Source organism: Porites lutea, chromosome 3 (assembly GCF_958299795.1).
Source record: "Porites lutea chromosome 3, jaPorLute2.1, whole genome shotgun sequence".
NCBI classification, from domain to species: Eukaryota; Metazoa; Cnidaria; class Anthozoa; order Scleractinia; family Poritidae; genus Porites; species Porites lutea.
In genome coordinates, this window is record NC_133203.1 from 7,668,998 (window position 1) to 7,687,019 (window position 18,022).

Below are 18,022 nucleotides of genomic sequence, written 5' to 3' on the forward strand. Positions count from 1 at the left end.
AATGTCACACTTTCTAGCTAGTGTGCATGTCGGAGGCTGCAACCAGATTTTGCACATTCATGTTGTGGTCAATATTGACAGCTGTCAAAACAGGATATCCGCTGACCAACATCACATGACCGTATCTCGGACTCAACTCATCTAGGAAGAATGTTTTTTTTAAGTTTACCGCTGACATGTTTTTAGTTTTCAACTGATTGCAGGCTCAACTCTAATTAGATTTCTTTATTGCAGTGTTTTTTCATTAACGGCCTTTAGCTACGGCTAAATCTATAGCTAAGGTGTAAACTAACTGAGGGAACTGAATCGGGCAAGTGAGGACGTACAGGAAGCGGGAAAGGGAAAAAGGTCCTTGCGCGCCTGATTTTCCATCTTATTCCTTCTCCCTTCGAAAGCCAAGAAGAATAAATCCTGCCACGCGTGACGAGCGAAAGAACGCATCTGCTACACGCACGGCCTTATCTTAGCTTTATTTCTTAGCGATCCTAGCGCTTTTACGACAACCAGGCGTAATTCAACAGCCTCACATCTTTTTCTATCACAAAGGAACAACATCATTTATTCATGTTTGTACCCTAGCCCGTATGTGCTATATAACTGACCCTGCTGGGTTTTTCTCTGTTAATATCTTTAGAACCACCTTTTTTGTCCAAAAATAAAGGAAACTTTTGTTTACAGCACTGACCTAATTGAATTTCTCTAAAAAGAGAAAATTTGCATGTGTATAGCACAATACGTTCACTTTGCATAAAGTGTGTACATTGACGAAGAAGAAGTTTGTTGTTTTTATGTCAAAATTTAGTCACGATAAACCTTGGACCCAAATTACTTCGTTCACCTAAACACAGACTTTTCGCTCTTGACGAAGGCGAGGACAGTGTCTCAGAAACTGCTTTTCTGAGGAAAATTGGACGCTAGCTTTCGCTTCGTAAACATACGGTAAGGCAGTTTCGTTATGATCGTTTGCTTGCCATGTTACGTTTGCAAACAGCATTCAGTTTTAGTGTAATATTCACGGCTGCTAATTAAATGACGAACTCCTTTACGCACCTATTGCGCCTGAGCAGATCACCAAACAGCCTTCGATAAACTATCAAAGTTGTTAACTTTGCTTTGAATAACTGTAAAAGTAATTTCTCGAATGATTCATTTAGGGACGTAAATGTTTCTACCAAACGTAACGTGGCAATGCCATGATAGAGACGTTTAAAGGTAGATTATCTCAACATAAAAATGTCGATAAAATAAATTGCAATGTGGACGCTATGAAACTACTTTTGATCAAACAACTAATGTACAACTAATGGTAATAGTCAGGGGCGTAGCCAGCTTTTCAAGTAGTTGTAAGCCTGGGCTCGGTTCCTGGAAAGATTGTTAAGTTTAACCCAGGATTAAGGTGACATTACACGAGACGATTCGCCACGACTATTTTTAGAGCAACACAGCGTTGCAATACTGGAACAATGTTGTGACCATTCGAAACAATGTCGCAGCAATGTTGCAACGTTGTGTTGCGCTTAAAATCGTCGTTGTAGTCGTCTCGAGTAGCATCCCCTTTAAGCAACGTTTTCTTGTCTAAGAACATGCATGCAACTCCAGCTTACAAAATAATTTTGAGCCTTTACTCCGAGATACAGTAATGATAACACAAAATTTTACTCTAAGCAATACTTAAAAATATTAAAATGTAAAAAAACGGAACACAATTTTAATCCTGGGTTAGCGCTAAAAGGCCTTTTAGGAACCGGGCTGTGGGTGACTTTCATTTCCACATATCCTGAAAACTGCTCGCATGACTAGTACGCACTGACCTCACCGAAACTTTGAGAGTTGCAGTTGTTGGCAAACACAAGAAATTGTTTCAGCAACATATATTAATATTCCAAAGATATATTGCAGGCTACGCTTACTCTCTGTGTGCGCTTTTAATAAATGCTTTTTTGGTTCACGCAGCACAAATTTAAAGCGCGCTGGCCCCGTTGTTCTAACCCTGCGGGCAGAGGCCCTCTAAAACGCGCGTTACGAAATTCTCGCGTTTGACGTCGGCTAGTTGTTTAACACTGATAGCTCGTTATTAGGCCGGCTATGCACATACGAGTCGACTTTTTAAAAGGTATGCAAAATCATGCATCTTTTCTTCCCGTTTAAGAACATTTTGACTGGAGGATTCGTGAGGAGGGTGGGGATAAAGGCAGTGAAAAGACATTCTAACAATTCTATTCTTGCTTTCAGTTCATAGCTGCTAGCACAATGACTCTAAGCGTCGACGGCTTTCTTTCCAAGATTGGAAGTATGGGCAGGTTCCAATGGACCTTGGTGTGTGTGGTGGGCATTATGTTGGTCCCGGTTACATTTCAGACCCTGATCATGACGTTCCTGGCCCTAGAGCCCCCCTGGAGGTGCGTCCAAAACAGCACCGTTTGTAACTTTACGCGTAAGTATGTAATTTTAAACGGCTTCGTTCACTCTATTGCGTCTTTGTTTGAAAACGCATTTAAACTCTTATGCGTTTAGCCACATAACAGGTATTTCAAACTCACATGTGACCACTTGTTAAAACTGGCAATATTGCTAAACGAAGCAAGGGGAATAGTTATTATATCATTTGGTGGCTTAACGAGGAAATTCAGTTTAGCTCGCCATAATTTTAAAAAAGGTAAAACTTAGTTGCTTATTTTTTTAAGCCTACATTGTTCCTTGTTGTTAACGGAGCTTATTTCTTTGTTTGAGAAAAAATTGTTATTGAAGCTTAAGTGAAAGGATTTTATTGTATCTCTTTTAAATCTCTCTCTCTATCTCTTGCAGAAGAGTTCAGTCCCACTGGCAACGATCCAAACAAGAATTTCCGATGCGAAATAAGCGACACTGAGTGGGAATTTACCAAACCATACACTTCTATTATCACTGAGGTAGTTCATTAGTTACATTTTATTTTTAACAGCCAAAGAGCAACAATCAGGGACAAAATCAGTTGACATACTTGTCTAAAATGCGCGCTTTTATTAACAACTTCTTTCATTTATCAAAAAACTCTTTTTGAAGGCGGTAACACCCCCCACCCCTGAGTAAATGTCGTTTGTAGTAAAAGAAAGACTTGAGGGTTTTTAAAAATACAACATAGATTTCGGGGGAAGGGGGTGGGGGAACAAAGGGGGAGGGGATAGAGATGTCTACTATGAAAAAAGGGTGCCATTTTATGGAAGTGTTTCAACACTTTTGCCCCTCATTGAAGCTTTCTTGGTTGTTTGTGGGTGGAGGGAAAAGAGCATTCTTTCTCCTTAAACATAAAAACAAAATTAATATTAAAATAATTTTACACTATCGCTATAAAAAGATAAAAATTAACATTAATGGACGCAATTTAAAAACAAGCAAAAATAGTATTTAGAAAATTATCTAGTCTTTTTTATTGTTTTGTTTGCCATAAGTTGTACAAAGCAAAAAAATCTTATTAGTTACACTGTCATGGCGAGGAAGCCCAAGAGAAGCCACCGGGCTTATAAGGAAATTTTAAGTATTTAAAAACTATTAACTATCTAAAACAAGTTATTTTACAGACTTAAAAACTAGTTAAAAGATATTCAAAATTACCTGTCTCTTTTTGCTTAGCGATCAAATTCGTAAACAATTTCTTTTTAAAAAATTCCACATTTTTCACCTTCTTTACGTCCAGACAGTTCGTTCCAATTTCAAATAGTTCCCACGCTAAAGGCCTGGCCTCCCTCTGTGTTTTCTTAAAAACAGGACAATGAAAATTCAAATTTGCAAAACGAGTGGAACGGTTATGAATCTCAGAATTTTTCTTTAATATAATCTGGAGTTGTACCCTCTATTCTCTCAAAGGCTATAGAACATCTACTTATAATGTGCCTCGATAAAAAATGGAATCCAGTTAAGTTCATTAAACATAGTTAATGTACGTGTTGTTCTTTCGGCGTCCAATATAATGCGTGCAGCTCTCTTCTGCGTCCGTAAGACTCTTTCTAGCAATTCTTTATTTCACGATGACCAGATTGGACTCAGGTACAGCATAACTGGCTTTATAGTGGCAAGATAGAAAGTTAACTTGTGTCTTTGCTTGAGATAAGGACTAATATGCCTCGAAAGTCCAAGTCGTTTTGACAGTTTCTTACATGAAATAATGATGAGCGCCTTTTTCTCGAGAAATATACAGTGAAAGACCATATTTCTAATACTAAACTAGAAAAAGGCGATCATTATTACATGCAAACACGGCACAAGGATCCTTTTTCCCATTACAATCTTATTCTAAGAAAACTTTAAGAAAAAATGTCCCGAAAAGCGCTCAAAAATACAAACGAAATGTGCGCATGCCCCCTGGGCATCCTATAATACTCCTTAAATCGAATTAAGTCAATATGGCCGCCGTATCGATAAAAAGGTCTATTTGAACAGAAGCCTTATCCAGTATGGCTTTCGTGCTAGCGCAAAGGATAATTCGGTATAGGGTGAACAAAGCCTATTAGTATTCACCAAATCAGTGGATAGCATTTTTTGTGCGGTCTGATTGTTTTGGGACAGGATTCAAAATGTTGAAAGACTTTTCTGACGGGGACTAGCTGAAGCCTTTCAACAAGACCAATACAACTTCTTTGACTCAGAACTTTCATTCACTTGCTGCTTGTGAGTTACAATTCTCTGCTAAATCGGTGTTACACCCATTTTTATACTAGCCAGAAAACCAGCTGCTTATTGCAAACCGAATGCTGACGTAAGTCTAACCTGATTGGTTAAAACAGTCTCATTAGCATGAGACCTTCGCGATAATTACTTTGCCGCAATGGCTCTTCAACCGAAGTTTTCACTATTAAGCTTAAATCAACTGGCCAATATAAAACTAGGAGAACAATATAAAAACTACCAGGTAGCTTCCTGTATACAAACCTTTCATATCAACAGATGAGAAATTACTAAAATTACAGCTTGAAAATCCTGGCTTGTTGTCGATTCACAAGAGGTGTGAAGCTTCTTGTCGAAAAATGATTGGTCAGAACTTTTCCATATATTAACTAAGGACATGATCAAAAACTCACAGGATAAATTAAAAATACAGTTCAAATTTAGGACAATAGTTGTTTACGTACGAAAACACCTATAAAATCACTTAAATCTAATTGAAGTTATCCACTGCCATGAATTCGGTTAAAACTCAAAGAAACACGCTTAAAACTGTTAAAAACAAGTAACGTAGTCATTTCCTGGTAAATTTTGACGGAAGACCAGACTAAGGTCAAAAATGTTAAAGTGAACAAAATACTTAATATAAACAAGTCTTTGCCATCTGTCAAAGGCTTTATGAAATTAAACATATTTCATGAACAGAAGTGTTACCGCGGAGATGCACCAGATTGGTACATCTCCTTTGCACCGAATTCATGTCAGGAGAAACTTTCTATCGATCATCAATTAACTTAAAAACCAAAACTGTAAGTAGTGCAATAGCTTCATCATCTGGATCCAGAGGAATGCCAAGATATTCCAACCATTCATCCCGATCGGGTGGAGGCGGCGGGGGAGGCGGATAATGGACCCTCCGAAAACAAAAAGGATTCGGTCCCAAAGGAACATTTGGGCTCGAAACAGGATTGGGTTGGATTGGCGCCCGACAGTGAGGACAAGAGTCTCCCACCACCTGATTGGCAAAACGCAAACTCTCAAGAAGGCACTTCTCGTGTATGTGCTTGTGACAACACAACAGAGGCCTGCTTGGGTGTTCGTTAAGGGAATCCAGACAGACGAAACACTTAGTCTCGAGAAAAGATGTTAAACGCGCCTTTGCACGGTCTGGGCGGTGCTTTCTTCTTACTTTAGGCATTAGGGGCAACTATGGAGGAAAGAAAAAATTACGAATGTGTGTTAGTTTGACTTGGAGCTACGAGCAGTACTACTTCACCGCGTCAAGTGAAAAACCAAACTAACAAACGAGTAAGGGGTTCACTCAACAAATAGTATGGTCTATAGAGCCACGAGCAGTATAACTTCATTGCGTCAAGAAATAGGCCAACTAATTATGCTATGAGCAGCGAACTTCACCGCGTCGAATAGTTGTTGAGTCAAAGAAAAAGATAGTAGCCCAAAATGCAAAATTAAGAGAAATAGGTATGCGCGAATTCATTTCATTCATAGCTAGTAGAATTGAGTGTTTGTTCTAAATCCTTCGTAAATCGAGAACGAACGCGTAAGTGCCTAGCAATATACAGCTGGATTAGATCGAAAATAACGTGATGAGGAATTAACAAATAATCACATAAGCGAAATACTGATAAAAATAAGTCAGGTGCAAATGTTGCCTGAGGTATATGCTCGAGAAAATCTAATAAGAAATTTACTTCTGTGGGTGAATAATCAGAAGGCAAACAAAACCGTCTGTACGGAATGCTCAGACCTGCAGTGACTGCAAGATGAGGTTGTAAAATTAGTGTCAATACGTGAATGTAGAGACGAAATTACTACTTACCGCAGTGACTGAGGCACCGGTATCAACCAACATTAGGGTGGATCGGTCGGCGATAGAGCCATAGACATAAAGACTGTCTGATGGAGGGTGTACCTGTGAATCAAAGCATTCACATGCAAGCTATTAGATTGGGGCGTTTGAGGAGGAGTGTACCACTCCTGAAGAGAAACATAAGCTAGTTTTATGTAACCGGAGGAAATTTCACTGCGTCAGGCGGCTTTCGGTCTTACTAACCAAATTAGCAGGAAAGTCGAACTCGGTAAACAAAGGAACTAAGGCTCCTCACGATGATTTGAGAATTAGCAAATATTGATCTGCTAATGGGAAATACTGGCGGGAAACTGCAATTTGGTAGAGCGACTGGCTTGCTGCCGGCACCCGTTACTTCTGCCAGAGGTACAGGGTGTTATTTCCACGTCCCAGAGTACTAGATTTCGGACAAAAACTGAAACTTCTCTATAATGCTGCAGCTTCTTTATTGTAGAGTAGACCTCGTAAAAAGTACTTCACACTAAATAAGCTCATCGATAGGCGTCGTAGGTAATCGTGCAGGTAATCAATTAACAGCAGTTTAAGCGCTACTTTTAAACTGTCTTAAGTAAACACAGGTGTTAAATTATCATAAAGAATACAAAAACCTATTCAAAATACACGTGCAAGCAGAACAACGGGTTACAATTCGATTGGTTAAAAGACTGCTTCTATATGGTGAAATTAGAAAACTACCATTTCAGTTCCTGGATCTCTCGGGAAACGCGTGTTCTAAATTGAGCTAAATGAACAGAGCAGAACAGTTGTTCCTTTGAAATGCAAATAGTTCTCGTCTAACAAAGGGACACCTAGAAAAGTACACGTGTTCTATTGAAATTACATGTCAAGTTGTCCATTTTTTGGACACCTATTTCTGCCTGCCATTTTGCATAATGCACGCCGTTTAGGTGCGGAGTTTTAGTAAGATACGAAAGAGTTAAAACTAGATTTGCTGAGTATTACAATAACGCTCTGATGAAACTGACTTCCGTTCACAAAGATAACATTAAAATATCGGCTGTGACATTTAAAACGTTAATTACTTTCAAAAGCTACACAGGTGGATAACGGCTTGTTACAGGTTGATCACAGCTTGAAGACTAAATACAATTATGACTGGACAAACAAGTTTATGCTCAATAAATCAACAGGTTGTTTACGGCTTAAAGAAGTTAAGACTAAAGAATAAAGGACTCCTACATTGGCTTTTCCTATTTTTACCAGCAAAAGCAAAATAACTGAATAACAATAAATCCTCTCCTCACAATAATTAAATCGTGAAATATTTACATTATCAGCATCATAAGACGCGATGTCCGGTGGTCTTAAATTGGCTCTTGCTCGGAGAAAAGAGCTTCCGGCTAGAGCCCTCACTCGTTTAACTGCGAACTGACGACTGCTAGGCTGCTTTGAAAATTGAGGTCTGTTAGAAAAACGAACCTGGTTTGGCGGAAGTCTTGGATTCCTTCTACACTGTTGGAAAGTGCACCAAGCATGTCCTACATGTTGGCAAAAGGAACAAATAGGATCCCTCTCTACTGTGCGAAAATTGCGACTATAGGAGCGTAAATCAGGACGACGTGGATTTTGGTAACCCCTAAGTTCATTTTCCAGCCGATTTATGTACCTCTGCATCTGGTCAATTTGGCGAGTAGGCGGTCCTTGCCAATTGCACGTTTGGTTAAAACGCGGAGGAACAGATTGTGGTTGATCATAAGCCGCTACACTGGCAGAATAAGCTGGGCGCTGCGTGGTTTGCTGCTCCAATTGTTTAAGTTGTTTAGAAAGCTCATCAAAACGCTTATCGATTTGCCATGGTATCGGTTCTGCAGAACCTGCCGCAGTTGTTGGAAGTTTGGTAGAGACCGTTTGGGTCATTAATTTCTGAAACATTGCTTCCATTTGATTGATCAGTGATTGTGTATCTGGCACACCCTCTCCACTAATTCTTTCAATTCTTTGCTAAATCAGTGTTACACCCATTGTTATACTAGCCAGAAAACCAGCTGCTTAGTGCAAACCGAATGCTGACGCAAGTCTAATCTGATTGGTTAATACTTTGTCGCAGTGGCTTTCACTATTAAGCTTAAGTCAACTGGCCAATATAAAACTAGGAGAACAATATAAAAATTACAAGGTAGCTTCCTGTATACAAACTTTTCATATCAACAGATGAGAAATTACTAGAATTACAACTTGAAAATCCTGGCTTGTTGTCGATTTACAAGAGGTGTGAAGCTTGTTGTCGAAAAATGATTGGTCAGAACTTTTCCATAAATTAACTAAGGACGTGATCAGAAGAGAAAATAAAAGTACAGTTCAAAGTACAAGGCAGAATTTAGAACAATAGTCTTTTACCTTCAAAAACACCTATAAAATCACTTAAATCTAATTGAAGTTATCCACTGCCATGAATTCGGTTAAAACTCAAAGAAACACGCTTAAAACTGTTAAAAACAAGTAACGTAGTCATTTCCTGGTAAATATCGACGGAAGACCAGATTAAGGTCAAAAATGTTAAAGTGAACAAAATACTTAATATAAACTAAGTCTTTGCTATCTGTCAAAGGCTCTAATTAAACATATTTCATGAACAGAAGTGTTACCGCGGAGATGCACCAAATTGGTACATCTCGTTTGCATCGAATTCATGTCAGAAGAAACTTTCTATAGATCATCAATTAACTTAAAAACCAAAACTATAAGTAGTGCAATAGCTTACTGAATTCAATTAACAAGAATGCTTATAACAACTCAACTACAAACAAATTTCGTAGGAAATGCCACAAGTGGCTAACTTAACTCTTTCATCAACATTTTCCTTCAACAAGTTAAGATCAATGAGAATGAATCAAGAGAAATCATTTTCTCATTTCGGGAGAGGATGTCATTTGATCAGTGCTGATGCGTAGGAGTTGAACAGCAAGTAAAATGAGTCAAATTGTTTTTTTTACGATGTTTCCCTTCCCCCAAAGATATTTCCCGAAACGAATGAATTTTGCAATAAATCCCGAACACGAAATAAAATTCCTTTAATAATTTTAAGTCAAAAACATACGCACTGCGAACATTTTTCATCGCTTCCATTTTAATTGTTTAACAAAAATGGCTTTTCGTTTCGCGACAGTTTCGAAAGATGAGATTTTAGCGGTGAAGGAAGCAGCTGTGCCAACAAATACCAAGAAAGAGACAAAATTTGGTTTGTCGGTGTTTACGTACTGGTCGACAGAAAAAAATTTTCTCACTGAATTTGCAACAAAGTCATAAAAAATGATCCCCGAAACACTCAGTCAATTGAAACGTAAACAAACTCTCACAAAGTGACGTCTTTTATTTACAAAAAGTTCCTTTGATTTTTATCCAACTGATTTGGTAAATACTAAAACAACTATCCCCCTCAGGGTCGGTTCATAGCGCTACAGATATACCTCCACGCTTTGCGTCTTTGTATATTTTCACCACTATTCACCTCCCCCTCGGGGGATGGTTGTATGATATTTCATCTGAATAGATCTGTCTCTGTGTTCAATTATTCACAGTGGCGTCTTGTGTGTAGTAAATCCACGCTGGGATTCCTGACTTCTTCTATTATGTTCCTTGGCTGGTTGTTTGGAAATATCATCTTCGGAATTCTATCAGACAAATATGGCCGCCGAAAGATCCTCTTCTTTTCTTCGTGTCTCGTCTGCTGGGTTGCATTCGTGAGTTCGTTTGTTCCTTGGTACTGGATGTATGCGACACTCAGGTTCATTATCGGTTTTGGTTTAGGTAAGCCGAGAGACGGCAAATTTGCCACCTTAGAAACCAGAAGGGGTCTGGAGCCGAAATGTTTTCGGCAATGGTTTCTGGGATTGTTACTGGGGCCCGGCCAGTCAGCGGTTGGCCATTTTTTTTTTCGTTGTCCCTAGTAACACTCCAAGAAGTCCTTGCGAAAATTTACTCTTCCCAGTTTTCTTTTCGTTTCTAAAGGGGCAAATTTTAAAAAGGGACTTTTGTCACGGCCGTTTAGTTCACGGTTTGGGTGGGGTTTGCCAGGTACTCGATAACGCTAGCCTGAGTGAAGAAATTACCACTGAATGAGAAAAGCACAGTTTCATGACAGAAAAACACGTCTTCTGAGCGTGATTATTCAGACTTACAAACAACAGACAGCAGTGTTGAATCCGCGTATGCGAATGTTTTGGGGTACGCCCTCGCTTTGTTTTTAGACATTTCAACATCTCGCGAGTAGGAGTACGCTCGATTGATCGTATTCTAGAGTAAAATACGTAGAAATTTGTGACCATTTAAAGAGATACATTCATCTTAATTATTTATGTTCACCAGATACCTGGATTTTACCGTGCAATGAATGCCAAAACAATAATTTTCAGAGTGAATTCCATGCATTTTTGTTCCGGAATACGGTCAATCTAACGCACCCAAGGTCAAAATTCGTCGCCCAGAACGGTCCCATAGTGCAGTTCGACCCAAAATTGACCCAGTCTCAAGGGCAATCTCAACCTCAACACTAGCCTGCGGTTAAGCTCTCCATTTATGGCGAGCGAGGCGAGCCGCGAGAGAACACGCCCCTCGCACTTTTGTCTCCCTTTCGCGCGCTGCTTTCGCGTGACTTCTCGCGACTTCCCCAACTAGAGAGCTTGCTGGCAGACTACCCCAACTCGTGACACTGAATTATTCACTTTTTCAGGAGGCTCCATCGTGTGCCTTTTCATCATGGCTACTGAATATGTGGGACCCAATCACCGCGCCATGGCTGGCACCTTTACTTGGTACTTTTGGACTGGGGCTCTTATGCTGATAGCCTTATTGGCGTACCTAGTGAGAGACTGGAGAAAGCTGTCAATGATAACCTCCGCACCAGGTCTCATATTGTTTGTCTTTTGGATGTAAGTACTGAGCATGAAAGCAAAATGCAGTCGTGTGCCCTTTGAGCGAAGTGCTTATTCTTTTGCTAAAGCTAAGGATTCAGTTTAACAAATAGCTCCCTTGATCATACTGCAAAGAGGTGTTATGTAGGCCATTTCCCAGTTCCATAAACTCTCACTTTCAAAACGAGGCTAGGTGAAAAATCTTTCTTGTGAAAATGAGCTTTATTTGCACGAGCATTACAAATAATTTTCATATCACTACCATACCCTTGTAAGGTACACATGAGGAATGGCTTTTTCTCTGGTATTCGTCCTCAGTCTTTGTAGGTAAAAACACTCTACTTTCAGACGGTCAGTTATGTGGTGGTGTTGTGCTTATGGCGGACCTATTTAATTTCCAGACTTATCCCGGAGTCTGTACGCTGGTTAGTGACTCACGGAGAGATGTCACAAGCCGAAACGCTACTGGAACGAGTCGCGAAGACTAACAAGAAAGAAATGCCCGAGGAAGGGTTGGGTCTACCAGACGACCAAAAGAGTACTCAACGTGAAGCTGGTTTTATGGATTTGTTTAGAACCCGTTCAATGACCAAAAAGACTGTTATCAGCTGGATATCCTGGTTGGTGTAAAATGTTAAATATTGTCCTTAATCAAAAATATTAAAACAGCGTAATGTGACAAACAGAATCGAGCAATATGGTGGATGCAGCGTGATAGTGTAACCTAAAAGAAATGCTGTGGCTTGAAGGAACAGTTTTGAGGATAATCTAATATACTTAGTTAAATTGATGTTACCCTCTGACCAAAAATTCCAACAGATAACTTCATCTCGTCAGGCACAATTTCCTCGTTCTAATCTGACAGAATCGCCTTTAGTCCCGGATGGGTGGGGGAGGGGGGGGGGGGTACTTCCTGTAATGGTATACGGGGAGGCTCCGGCCGAAAGAGGTACCTGTTTTAGGCCTTAGGTATATGAAAGGGTAGGGATTTTACGTTTCTGAGAAACTGCTCACCTACCCCTCACCTAAGCCAACATTAACTGTTACTTCTCACTTAGGGCAAAATGTTAGCTTAGGGGGAAGGGTAGGTGGGCAGTTTCCCAGAAGCGTATCATGATCCTGAAAGGGTAGGAGAATCTGTCATTTCCGTCTGTAAAAAGAACCAAAAAGGCTAACGATTTAGAGCGGTTTTCATTTGAGTGTCGAAAAGTAATTGGTTTTGCACTTTCTACACGATGCGATTGGCTTAAAAGATTCGCGCCACCTTTTCATCCAATCAGAAGTAAAACCAAAGCCAATTGTGACGCGCTCGCATGCATTTTCCCGCGCTTTGCGTCAGCCACATGTAATTACTTTGGTTTTGGTTTTACGACACTCAAACGAAAACCACTCTATTAATATTTTAAAGACAGTACATTTACAGCAGTTGAAAGGGATAAAAGTTATGAACTAGGTATTCGAAAGGGATACCATTTATCAATAAAAGGTATACGAAAAGGGCTCGTTTTCTGGCAAAAATGGTGTATAAAAGGTTAAGGGGTTGGACCTCGGGGCAGAGCTTCCCCGTATCAAACTTGTTTGAGTACCCCACCGGGCCTATAGCAGTACCACTGAACGTCATGGCGTGACTTAACTAAATTGACAGAACTGTTTAAAATAAAGAAGCGTGAGATAACGTAACAGAACTATTTAAAATAAGAAGACTTCAAAAAAGAACACCCCGTCACTCGCCCATTGTTGAGAAGCTGTGGTAATGCTCCAAGCGCAAAAAATATTTACAGTTCTTTTCCTTTTCTGACAGGTTTGTAAATGCTCAAGTGTACTTCGGTGTGTCTTTAGGATCCGTTTTACTTGGTGGTAACATGTATCTTAATTTCTTTCTCACCTCGCTGGTCGAGATTCCTGGAAACGCTTTCGCCATCTATGCTATGAACAGGTTAGCAAATTTAACCAATTCCATTTTAAAAGCGTTGTGTTGAAAACTGTCGTGGATTATCGTAACAAAAGAAATCCATCTATCAAGCGAGGGAAAAGGATTGTGATAGAGACATGATTTGTTGATTTTTCAGAAATGGTTGGCTCCAACGTTTTTGGCCAAAGTGCTTGCGAAATCTATATTAGTTGTAAAAGGCTCTAACTGAATTAATCTTGTCTTTAAAGAGGCTGTGCTTTCTATTACATTTTGTTATTAACGCCAATTATGCGTCCTTATTCGCTATGAAACTTGAAAAATTACCTGTGAACGACAAAATTACCGCTTAATATGAAGCAAATACGTCTCTAACTTTACAAACAACAAAAATGAACTTTGAAAAACAGTTAGGCTATCAAGTTTTCAAAAACCACAATTGCAATCCTCCAGTTTGTCCTTCCGTGTCTCCTTTTGTATTCGCTATGTTATTTACACCTTTTTAAAATGTTTTGAGCAGTTATTTTTATGTTTTACTTAGCTTGGTGGCAGTTTCCACAATTTGAATTTTGACAAATTTCGTGACACAGCTCAGTCTATTAAGAGAACAAGATCCAACTGTATCCAAGCACCGGAAAACATGTATCTATAGATGAGTGCGAGCAGGCAGATAAACTCTACTAAGCGTAGACAGTGGAAAATAGCATTTTTTTCCCCATTTCTTTGTTAGGTTTGGACGAAAGAAAGTGGTTGTTATTGGTTTAGTTGTGGCGGCCATAGCAAATTTAATAGTAACTGTCATTCCAAACGACAGTGAAAACACAGGTGAGACAGGTTGTTTTGTTTCAACTGTATAGGCCATTTCCAATTTCCCAAAACGCTCACTTTCACAACGAGCTAAGTCCAAAACCTTCGTTGTGAAAATAAGCTTGCCTAGTCCCTAGGCCTCATTATTCCGCGCGGCCAAAGCGCTTGGGGTCACGCGGTCCAAGCTCCGATACGTCAAAGTGAAGTGAATTGACCGAGAGGGTCTGGAAAACGCCGTACAGGGACTAAAACAGGGACTAGGCAAAAAATGAGCTTTATTAAGACGAGAATATAAAATCATTTTCATATCAATTGCTTCGTGCTTTGACTCGCGAAATGGCTTATTAGATGTATATTTATCCTACATATTTATGAAAGGTTTTTTGTCAAGAATTAATTCTGAAAATTCTTTGTTTTCTTTCTTGTCTAGGGTTTGTAGCAGGTCGTATCATCTTCGCGATGATCGGCAAATTTTCTGTCATGAATTCCTTTGACGCTATATTTGTGTTCTCTGCAGAGTTGTTCCCTACAGTGGTGAGGTAAGGGAATTTCTTCAACTTCCTCCCAGACCTCGCCCCCAGGGTCTTATTGTATTCCAAAACGAGAAAATCCTGGGGACGAGGTGCTTTTCAAAGCACTCAGACGCGTGTACAAAGATCATTTCCCCGCGGTGGAGAGAGAATTTCGAAATATGCAACGCCTGATTTGTTCTTCACTTAACTGGACTGTTAATAATGTCCCCAAAACTAATGCACCCTTAACCTAAACATTTGTCAGACATAACTGAAATGGTTGAGCAATTAACACACCATCGAATTTTAAGTTATCAGATATTAAAGCCCAATACACACCAGCGGCGGATCTAGGGGAGGGATCCGGTTTTTTTGAAGACCAAACTGTGGCCCAAAGGGCCGAAAAAAGTCTTTTTGAGACCGCCCGCCCCCCCCCCCCCCCCTTATCTCGGGTCTGGATAACCGTCCCCCCTCCCCCGCTTATCTGAAAGTCTGGATCCGCCACTGCACACCAGTTTGACAGAGAATAGAATGGAAAATTGCAGATTTTAAAATATTCTCCCGGCCAACAAGATCGAAATAGATAACGACCACTAAGATTGAAGAGAGAATATAAGTGTCAAGACTCATTTAAAGGATCTGCCTTGCTGTCTTCTTCTAGAAATGTGGGACTTGGTACTTCTTCTGCTGCCGGAAGAGTTGGTTCTATAACATCTCCGTTCGTCATCTGGTTGGTATGTAAAAGAATGATTATATTATATACTCAGACATCTCAACAACTGCTGTCAGTATCTTTTAATGCTGTAGAATTAAGCCTAGTTACACATCTGATTACTGTTACATTATCGCCGACTGGTTAGCTTGATTGGTCTGGTACCAGACAACAGAGTGATACGCCCTGGTTCTATTCCTGGTCGGACCAACACTCGGATCTTAAGATATCTGAGGTGACTGTGCTCTTTTCTTTCACATCATCGAACGGTTAGACCTTCTAGTCATGTCCAAAAAGGACGAAAAGCTGTAGATCCTTTTCACTGCACTCTAACGTACCGTAGAGTTCCAAAAGTAGCGACCCCCGTTACTTTGGTAATTAGCAAGCTTAAGAGGCCGCTACTTTCGGGTACCTAAAATCAGTAATTGAAGAAAAAAGTTTAACACGACCGCTCAATATTGCAGCATGCCGTAATGTTGATTTAATTTTTAATGAATTCTCACTTTTCCATAACATTAATCACGCATTCGACATTCATGCGATGGTCGTGTACTGTAAGATACCGTACTAAGCTGTTCCATCTACGTGTCGCTTGAGCGAATGCAGTTTCTCTTTCAAAGTCTTCCTCTGCTCCGTATGTTCTTTCAGTCTTGACGAGGACATCGTACATACAAGGAATCTCTAGTCCTCCTCCCTGAACCCAAACTCCTTCTGGTCCACTCCTTGTTTGTCCTGATATCTCGCATGTAATAACCATTCTGATAACGATACCCCTTGATCCTACTTCAAAAGCCGCAATGGCTGCCGGTAAACAAAGTATGATTATAATTATGAGTAATGGTGACGGTTGTAATATCGTTTAATGAGTATTTGTCCTTGGTATGACTTACATGTACTACTCTTCATATCACGAAGTATTTATGTGAAGTACTATAGCGTGTTCTCGTTCGAAATGGGTTCGATGGACCCTCCAAGTAATTAAGTTGAGGAGGGTCAATTCTTCGGATATTAAAATGAATGAAAGAAAACACGTACCATGACATGGCATCTTTTGACACTTAACTCGTTACAACATAAAACCGCTTGTAGTTCTTTGATTCCGGCTGAAAGAAAACCTCGGTTCACACAGTCATCAAGTGTATGTTCAAAGTGATTTTAAGCGTCAATTATTAATCTTACTGGTCACCGTGCTCCACCCACGAGATAGATCGCTTCGAACAAGAAGTTACATCGGCCTCTTGTGGGAAAAATAGGTCGAAACTGTAAATAAAGCTTTGCTTTCTTCTCTCGATCTTGAACTAGTATGTGCCTTTCATTAAAAACAGCATAAGAATATACAAGAAGAAGAATCGTGAGGGAGCTTTTAAACAGTTTGATTCACCAAAAACGATCAAAACTAGGGAGCAAATATTTATCGGCATAGGGTACGAGTGATGTGTTCCCTTTCCTTTACTAAATACAGTGGAAACTCTCTTTTGGGACACGTCTATTCAAGAGACACCTCCATTCAGGGGACACAAGATTTGGTCCCTGAAAAGTGTCCACATAATCTTTGTGTCTGTTACCTCTATTGAAGGGACACCTCTATTCAGGAGAAAGGCACACGTTTTCTGGGTCCCGAATCCTGGGTTTGACTTCCATTCAGGGGACACCTTAGCACTCAAAACATGACTGACGACAAAGAGGGTTGATATCTTTAAGTGTACTCTAATCACAATAATAGAGGCTTTCAAAAATTGAACTATCTCACTTGAAATGATGTAATCCACTCAATTCAACATATAATGTCAGAGAGATGACTTAATGATTATTTTGTATACTGTGTCTTTGTTGGTTTTTTATTAACAACCCCAGCCCAACCTCTATTCACTACAGTCAACTCCCTTTATAGAGGACACTGTAGGGACCTCTGGTTAGTGTCCTCTTTAGCGAGAGTCCGTAATAGAGGGATTTTATTTCAGTCAAACGTCTGCAATTATTTTTGTCTGGGATTTAGCTGCTGTCCGTATTATCGGGGTGTCCGTTATAGCGGGGTGTCCGCAAGGAGACAGTTGATTGTATTCAAGGGACATCTCTATTCAAGGGTCACTTGCCTTGGTCCCGAGGGTTAAGGGACATTTGCCTTGGTCTCGAGGGTGTCCCCTGAACAGAGACTCTACTGTACTGGTATTAATTGTTTACTACACTGGGCAGTCAGAGATGGACTGGCTTCAAACTGTGTTTTGCTTTACCAGGCTACCTATATGGCTCAATTGCCCTACATTATCATGGCCATCGACGCCTTTATTGCAGGAGTACTCTGCTTACTCCTTCCCGAGACTAACAAGGAACCAACAGCAGAGACACTATCAAGTGAGTCACCCACTGCTCTACTGAAGCTGGATAACGACGATGAAGAAGAAAACACCGAGAAATAGAAAGAAGTGTGATGTCACATTACTATGGCAACAAAATTTCTGGATCACAACAACAGGGAGCTCACTGAAAGTAACGAAGACCGCGCGACGGCGACGGCAAGGAGAACGGCAGTAAAGCAATGGATTTTGATTAGCAAAACCACAACTTGGCACGTGCATCACGCTTTTTTGTACATTTCTTAGCCGTCTTTGCTCGACTGCGACTTGAAACTTTCCGCTTTATGGAGTGGGTAAACACACCACAAACATTTCGCCGGCATTTGAGAAATTAAACGAAAGTGAACAA

At 40.1% G+C, this 18,022-nt stretch overlaps 1 protein-coding gene across 1 annotated transcript; it reads left to right on the forward strand.

Annotated features, from left to right (window-relative positions):
- The first annotated feature begins 2,236 nt into the window (after window positions 1–2,236).
- Window positions 2,237–17,963, forward strand: LOC140929324 (organic cation transporter protein-like). Its single transcript, XM_073379126.1, has 10 exons — window positions 2,237–2,434; window positions 2,806–2,909; window positions 10,048–10,276; window positions 11,199–11,397; window positions 11,781–11,999; window positions 13,181–13,315; window positions 14,019–14,113; window positions 14,526–14,634; window positions 15,269–15,341; window positions 17,554–17,963. Exons 1-10 carry the CDS (start codon window positions 2,251–2,253, stop codon window positions 17,734–17,736), a joined length of 1,530 nt encoding a protein of 509 aa, XP_073235227.1. The 5' UTR covers window positions 2,237–2,250; the 3' UTR covers window positions 17,737–17,963.
- The last annotated feature ends 59 nt before the right edge of the window (window positions 17,964–18,022 follow it).